Here is an 8,254-nt window from a genome sequence, read left to right on the forward strand (position 1 = left end):
CCAACACAAAGGACCTCAAAGAGTGCCCCAAAGTTCTACCGGAGAATCATGACGAAAACGTGTGCCAACCCCTATGCATAGGTTCATGGGCGGAACCCGCAAGTTGATCACCAAAACGTACATCAAGTGAATCACATGATATCCCATTGTCACCACAGATATCCACAGCAAGACATACATCAAGTGTTCTCAAATCTTTAAAGACTCAACCCGATAAGATTACTTCAAAGGGAAAACTCAATTAATTACAAGAGAGAAGAGGGAGAGGAGAAACATAAGATCCAACTATAATAGCAAAGCTCTCTATACATCAAGATCGTATCACCTCAAGAACATGAGAGAGAGAGAGAGATCAAACACATAGCTACTGGTACATACCCTCAGCCCCGAGGGAGAACTACTCCCTCCTCATCATGGAGAGCACCGGGATGATGAAGATGGCCACCGGAGAGGGATTCCCCCTCCGGCAGGGTGCCGGAACGGGTCTAGATTGGCTTTCGGTGGCTACGGAGGCTTCTGGCGGCGGAACTCCCGATCTATTGTGCTCCCGGATGTTTTTAGGGTATATGGAGATATATAAGCGGAAGAAGTACGTCAGGGGGGGCACGAGGGGCTCACGAGGGTGGAGGGCGCGCCCAGGGGGGTGGGCGCGCCCCCCTGCCTCGTGACCTCCTCGCAGATCCCCCGACGTGCACTCCAAGTCTTCTGGGCTTCTTTCCTTCCAAAAATGAGTTTCGTGAAGTTTCAGGTCAATTGGACTCCGTTTGGTTTTCCTTTTCTTCGAAACCCTAAAACAGGGTAAAAACAGAAACTGGCACTGGGCTCTGGGTTAATGGGTTAGTCCCAAAAATGATATAAAAGTGTATAATAAAGTCCCAAAAATGATTCAAAACAGTAGATAATATAGTATGGAGCAATCAAAAATTATAGATACTTTGGAGATGTATCAGGCTCCCCCGGCGATAATGTTGTTTTTAACAACGAGATGAGGCATCCTTCCTTGCGGCGACGGCACAGAGGAACTCTCAATGAAAGCACTAATGTCGGTGTCAAAACCGACGGATCTCGGGTAGGGGGTCCCGAACTGTGCGTCTAAGGCGGATGGTAACATGAGGCTGGGGACACGATGTTTTACCCAGGTTTGGGCCCTCTTGATGGAGGTAAAACCCTACGTCCTGCTTGATTTATTCTTGATAATATGAGTAGTACAAGAGTTGATCTACCACGAGATCGGAGAGGCTAAACCCTAGAAGCTAGCCTATGGTATGATTGTATGTTGTCCTACAGATTAAAACCCTCCAGTTTATATAGACACCGGAGGGGGCTAGGGTTACACAAGGTCGGTTACAAAGGAGGAGATATACATATCCGTATTGCCTAGCTTGCCTTCCACGCCAAGTAGAGTCCCATCCGGACACGGGGCGAAGTCTTCAATCTTGTATCTTCATGGTCCAACAGCCCGGCCAAAGGATATAATCCGGATGTTCGGATACCCCTAATCCAGGACTCCCTCACTCCTCATACCATGAGGCGTCGACCCAGATCTCGTGGCTGATGTCGGGCTAGGAGTGAAGGGAGACACCTTTTACTCCTCCTACTATGGTGGGTGGTGTCTCGAACATTGATGCCAGGGAGGCATCCCTAGATGGCGGTCCGCATGGTTGGCTCTCCGATAGGCACTATGAAGGCGGTGGTGTCTTTCTCTCTTGGTCGTGTGGGCGGCAAGAGGGTGAACGGCGGATGGCTCAAGAGTGCTCTCGGTCGCATGCAGTGCAGACAGCCCAATCCAGAACTGGAGTTCTGAACTCGTCGCACTTGTTCTGGAGGCCTTGTGGTGGCATGGAGTTGCCGAGCGAAAGCTCCGCACTTTGTCGTTGACGACGGCGCCGCTCACGGGCGCCGCTATCTTCTTGAGGTAGTTGTCGTGGTGCTCCTCTCCGTGTCTGGGTTTCAGTGAAAATCTTTGTTCGATTGTAGACTCGACGTCGATGACACTTAGCGCCGTTCTCCCTCCTAGGGACGTTGTCATGGAGCTTAGGTGCTATAGGACGTAGTGTGAGGTTGTACTCCATTCTTCTTGTGCTCTTTTTCTGTAGCGTAGTTGCGTGCGTCCTGCGTGATTTGATTATCATAGGATTAACATTTATGAGGGCTAACTCATCACCTTATATCGTTCGTTCGTGTACTTTATTCGGTTGTTGCTTTATATATAAAGTGAAGCGAAAGACTGTTTCAAAATTGACTTTGAATTTCCATGCATCCCCATCACTCTAATGAACCGAACCTTCTCAGCTTCTAGTCTATAGCTTCAAGGTGGCAGACTGAAAGGACATGAATGCTCATTTTATCCGTATATATATAGTAATGCCAATATATGGCGATCATCCGATGTAGGCACATATGCAACAAAAGGCGACGTCATCAATGACGAACAGAACCAGACTTTACGTCCCGGACGTATGTGCTAACATCGCCTGAGGAGATCGGTTCAACATAGAAACCAACTCATAGTTACTGTATGTATTAATCAAAGTATACTCCTACTACCTTTTCCATGCTAAATATAATAGTACTACTCGTGTTAAAGATAAAGTAAAATGTGGAGTACTTCTGTACGCTCGAAACATCAATTGTTGCATGTAAAACACTTCAATATAACTTTTCGAGTGAAATAGTTAGCTAACTAAGTTGCAGTATCATTATTGGAGGGTAAGCTTAATTAAGCCTGTTAAAGCCTCTCTAGTAGAACCGCCACTGGCCACTGCTTCCTGTCCAAGGAAAAAAATGAGTGGTGCACAGCCCCGTGTTCATGGCTGCCTTGCCTGACCTATCTCTCAAGAAAAAGAAAGGTGGTTAACAAATGACATGCTTGTGTATAGGGCTGGAAAAAAAAGCTCGAAGCTCGCGAGCTAAACGAGTAGCTCGTGACCCGGCTCGAGTCGACTCGAACTCGGAGAATAACGAGTCGAGCCGAGCTTTAGTTTAAGATCGTTTGTAGACCAAGTTAAACGAGCCAATCTCAAGAGTACTCGTATAACTCGTTAGGCTCGGTACAAAAGATCAGCTACTCCCAATACAAAAAAAGATCAGCCACTCAGCACCCTATGTCCTAAGCGCACAACGTAAGGCCTAGCTTTTGAAGGCTCAGCCGCCCAAGAGACTCATGCGTTACAAGGAAATTACTATTGTTTAGTAATATATATGTTTAATATACACATAATTATTTTTATAATATTCGAGAATTTTATGTTCATATTTTTAACGAGCTTAACAAGCTTAACGAGCCAGCTCGCGAGTTATACGAGTCGAGCCAATCTTGAATTTGAGCTTGTTATAATAACGAGTCGAATCGAGTTAGCTCGTTAACGAAACGAGCTGGCTCGACTCGGCTCGAATTCCAGCCCTACTTGTGTATTAGAAGCAGTCATTTTTTAAGGAATTTACCATTCACCCAGGTGTAGGGTGCATTTGCACCCAGGAGCAGAATCACATTTTCACTAAACTATCTAAAGTTATGCATCAAACTAGATTATTTTGGAGAGTCCCTCCACATTATGATAAAGTAAGTATAGATGACCTTCATCCTATAACAGACAAGACCTTGAAAGTATATTTCTGGTTGGAGAGGGAAAATTGAATTACCAAGGAAGAAGAGCTGTTCTCATGGAAGCGCGAACAGCCCGCATTCCTATTTATCTTATCTCTTTCTTCCAATTCTCTAAGTGGGCCTTGGACCTTGGACCTGATTAATACACAAATGACCCATTGCTTGTGGAATGATTTTTTTTTGGCGGCTGATTTGTGAAATGATTTTGAGGGGCATACGAAATGTCATCTTTTTTAGGGATGTCTCTAGATTTTATTCAATCAAAACATGATTCAGCATCTTAGGGTAGATTATGTGCTTTGCAATTCATAAAAGTATATATGTATTTTGAAAAAAAAAGTAAAAGGGAAAAAGAATAAAAGTACAGAAAAAACAAAAAAGTAAATAAACGTAATACATACAGAAAAAACAGAAACCCAATAAATACAAAACATGAAAAAGGAAACCGAAAAAATAAACATGAACCTTCCATACGGTTCTGAAAAGGCCAATGCTAGGTGCCGGCGCGCCGGCCCAACTTTCGGTCGGCCGGCCCCTAGCCATTCGATATGGCCTCTCCTAGTCGTCCGATGTGGACCTCTCCACCCTCGACTGTCTTCTTCCTCTGGTCAACGCAGCGCTTTATCCTCCCGCAACCAATCTTCTTCCCGTGTGCGCTCCCTGCTCCCTGACGCTGCTCGCAACACCCCCACCCCCTTGCCAAAAAACTGACTGGCCCCCTTACCCGCGGCCTCGCTTTGAACCAATTCCTCGCCATGGTCGCAACCCCTCGCCGTCACGGTTGCAGCACCCGTATCTCGCCGCTGGCAAGTCTCGCCTCGCACGCCACCGAGCTCATGGCGCCCATGGCAGCTGGTTCCAACATCTGGTGTTGCCGGTTCTACCATCTCCGGGAGGCGGTTCCAGCTTTCGACGCCTCGGCCATAGCTTCATTTAGGGCCGCATGTAGCAAAACGCGACACCTGTTGTAGCTTTTTGCTATACGGTTGCAGCAAAAATGCAACGCCGCCCGTCGTCACCCAAGAACTGCTCCGTCGATGTAGCAAAGCAATCCATCGGTTCCACCTTTTGCCACTGCTGGTTCCAGCAAAAACAATCTATAGTTCCAACATCTGCCTCGTCGGTTGTAGCAACCACCGCCGCCATCCCAGCACCCATGGCCGGTTCCAGCAAAATAATGTCGCCGTTTCCAGCATCTCCTGGTGCCTGATGTAGCACCATGGCGTCTGGACGCATCTTCTCCAGCACCGATGGGCCGTCCCCGTGTCGCCGGTCGAGGTCGTTGCAGCTCCGGCCATGTCGCCGGTCGAGGTCGTTGCAGCTCCACAGTGTCGCCGGTTGGGGCCATTCCAGCTCCGACGACCCACGGTTGTAGCATCCGCCACCGTCGTTACAGCATCCCGTCAACGCCGGTCTCCAGCACCTGCAGCACCGTGGCCCGTCGATGGGTGCCGTCGTTGCCACGGCTTGGATTTTTTTACCTCAAAAAGACCTCTTTATTCAATAGATAATAATGTTACATCGTTCACCATGAGAGGTACAATAGAGGGGGGAGGATCATCCAACCAGACCCTACTGACCTGAAACTTAGCTAACTGGGCTAGCAACCTACCTTGTTGTCGAACCACCTTGGCGCACCTTTGTACCCGGCTATCGCCACACCTAGGAGACATTTTGTTGTGTTCATATTGTTAAACCATTAGAATGCTGTAAATTGTTAGATAAATATTAAAAATATACATAACTAGAGCAATATATTAAATTTATTTAAAAAATGGCATGACCTTCACTAACAGTGAATCAAATGGGTGCCAGAAAAATGACGAATCAACATTTCGCCAAAACATTGACGCTCGTGTATATTTTCCTGAAAAAAGGAACCACACAGTGCAATACACATATCACAATTTTTCCTTGGCTTTATGGTTGTTACCACATGCATGGCATACACATATAATCATTCATACATACATGAAGAAATTGAAAACAATGTGGAGTCTTTTCATAGGATGATGTGACTCATATCCATGCTTCAAGATTTGTGCTACGAATCGGACGACAACCAACGCGTTCGCGCTCATAGTGTTTGTTTAAATTATGGACCCGATAAATCCCAAACGTTCGGATTTTAAGCATGTCATCATGAACGTTTTTTTCATGACAACTTTAGTTGACGCGAGGTGGCAACTTTGTCTCAGTTTGCTTTTTGTCAGAAAACTGTCATGTTTGCCTACCTCCCGTGAACTAAAGTTGCCATGAAAAACGTTTAGGTTGCCATGCTTAAAATTTAAATGTTCAGGATTTATCATTTCCGTAAATTATTGGGTGGCAAAAGAAACCCCACCAAAACAGACTATTATGGAGTATAATTTTTAAACTCTCGTCGAAATAAAGTACACGGTGACGATGGATGGTAAATGACATGCATCGCTAGCCACAGTTTGAAGTTCAAGAAATTTTGAAGTTTGAGTTTGCACGATGTCATTGTCATCGCTCCGTCAGACATGGCACATCACATTATTGGCGTTCTAGGGAGTAGCTAGCTCGTTGATCCTCGGACGAGGTCGACGACCCGTGCGAGATTCCGGCGCGACGACGACCCGCCGTCTGCGACGGCGCCGCGAGCAACGTCCCTCAGCGCGAGCGCCCTGGCCTTGATCTCCGCGTCGCCCAGCAGCTCCTCCACCTTGCCCCGTATCGCCTCTCTTCCCACGAGCGTCCCCGTCGTCTCGCCGGCGGCCACCTGCAGCCCCGTCCGCCACACGTCGCAGATGTAGCCCCGGTCGAGGAACTGGTCCGTGAAGTAGGGCCAGCACAGGAACGGCAGGCCGTTGACCAGCCCTTCCAGCGTCGAGTTCCACCCGCAGTGCGACAGGAAGCACGCCGTGGACGCGTGCGCCAGCACCAGCTGCTGCGGGCACCAGCCCACCACGCGGCCGCGCGGCCCGGCGCGGCGGCGGAGGTCCTCGACCCACTCCTCGCTCGCCGAGTCCGGCCTCACCGCCCACAGGAAGGGCCGGGAGGTCAGCGCCAGCGCCTCCGCCAGCTCCACGAGCTGCGCCCGGTCGAAGATGGCGAAGCTGCCGAACGCCACGTACACGACGGAGCCGGCCGGCTGCGCGTCGAGCCACGCCGCGCAGGTGGCGTCCTCGGCCCAGAAGCTGGCGACCGGCTTGTCGGAGAGGAGCGGGCCCACGGTGAGGACGTCGGGGAAGAGCGCCATGGCTCCCGGCTCGAGCTCTTGGACGGAGTTGGTGACGACCGCCTCGGCGAGGCGGGTGGCCGCGTTGTTCCGGAGGATGAAGTCCAATATGAACGGCTGGCCCTCGGGGCCGCCGGCGCGGTTCCACGAGAGCTCCGTGGTGTCCATGGGCGGCATCCCCGGAGCCAGCCGAAACGTGCCGCGCTGCTTCGGCAGGCCTTTCTCGTCCACCACCCCGTCCCTTATCAGCTCGGGGATGCGGATCCTCGTGGCGAACATGGCCACCGACAGCGGGTTGAAGGCGGCGACCCGGAGGCCGAGCCTCTTGGCCACGGGAAACACCCACGCCATGCTCGCGTCGGCGATGATCCACGTCAGCTTGCAGTTGCATGCACCGGCCGATTCGGACAGCCTTGCGATCAGCTTCTCCAGCTCGCCGGGCATGACCTCCGAGAAGGACTTGGCGAGCCGCGCGAGGTCCTTCCTGTCCTCGCCGTCGGCCAGCCCGTCCGGTATGCAGACCATGTCGACCCCTCCGAGGCTGGTAATTCCGTCTTGAGAGTCGGGCTTGGAGACGTGGAGGGAGGCAAGGATGAGGTGGTGGTTGTGCTGGGTGTTGACGAAGGTGACCTTGATGCCGTGCTCCACAAGGCTGTGGGACAGCTCCATGAGAGGGATGACATGGCCTTGCGCGGGGAAGGGCAAGGCCAGCACATGGGGCGCGGGTGCGGCCATGGCGGGCGATCGAGCCGGCGCTCGAAATTAAACTGGATGTGGAGAAGAGTGGTGACTAATTGGGAAGGGTTGTCGATCAGCTGCTTGCTTTGTGCACAATACTTGTACAATTACTGGGAACCCTGTCTTCATCTGGACATGTTTGACGAATAGTCTGATGCGTGAACTCGATCGGCATCTTTGGATTATGGACGTTTGTGGGTCAGCCACGCTATGCAGGCGGCATCTTTGGAAAGGCTTAACGTAAGTACGAACCGCGGCGAGGTTGTATGTGTATGGATTAGCGCCTAGGGGGAGACAGCTGCAGACAGTGAGATGTTTGATCCACTTGTTTGTTTGTTTTTTTGACAAGAAAGAGAGCATCATCTCCAATTTTATTTAACTGATTAATTGAAACCACAGTCTTAGAGCATCTGCAATAAATGATGTAGATGCAAAACTAACTAACTTTTGCATCTTGGAGGCTCAAAAACCATCTTCAATAGATGATGCAGATGCAAAAAAGTTACATCTCTTAACCTGAAAGATGTAGAATACAACATCTGCATCTCCACCTACAGGAGATGTAAAATCGACGGCCGCCCGCCAACCACCCAACTACCTCCATTTTCCTTCCCCTCCTTCTCTTCCCGCCCACCGCACAGCCGCTGCCGCCCTGATTCGCCCACAACACCGCCGCCGCCCCCCGCCTGCGCCAGATCCGGTCATGC

At 50.2% G+C, this 8,254-nt stretch overlaps 1 protein-coding gene across 1 annotated transcript; it reads right to left on the reverse strand.

The window, feature by feature from the left end:
• Window positions 1-5,979: 5,979 nt before the first annotated feature.
• On the reverse strand, window positions 5,980-7,889 carry LOC125547772 (UDP-glycosyltransferase 83A1-like). Its single transcript, XM_048711548.1, has one exon. The coding sequence runs from the start codon at window positions 7,542-7,544 to the stop codon at window positions 6,147-6,149; it is 1,398 nt and encodes a 465-aa protein (XP_048567505.1). The 5' UTR covers window positions 7,545-7,889; the 3' UTR covers window positions 5,980-6,146.
• Between the last annotated feature and the right edge of the window lie 365 nt (window positions 7,890-8,254).

This window comes from Triticum urartu, chromosome 3 (assembly GCF_003073215.2).
Source record: "Triticum urartu cultivar G1812 chromosome 3, Tu2.1, whole genome shotgun sequence".
Lineage (NCBI taxonomy): Eukaryota > Viridiplantae > Streptophyta > Magnoliopsida > Poales > Poaceae > Triticum > Triticum urartu.

What these genes read in the sequence shown, in the direction of transcription:
- LOC125547772 (XM_048711548.1), bottom strand. Translation starts at nt 7,544, where the DNA reads ATGGCCGCACCCGCGCCCCATGTGCTGGCCTTGCCCTTCCCCGCGCAA.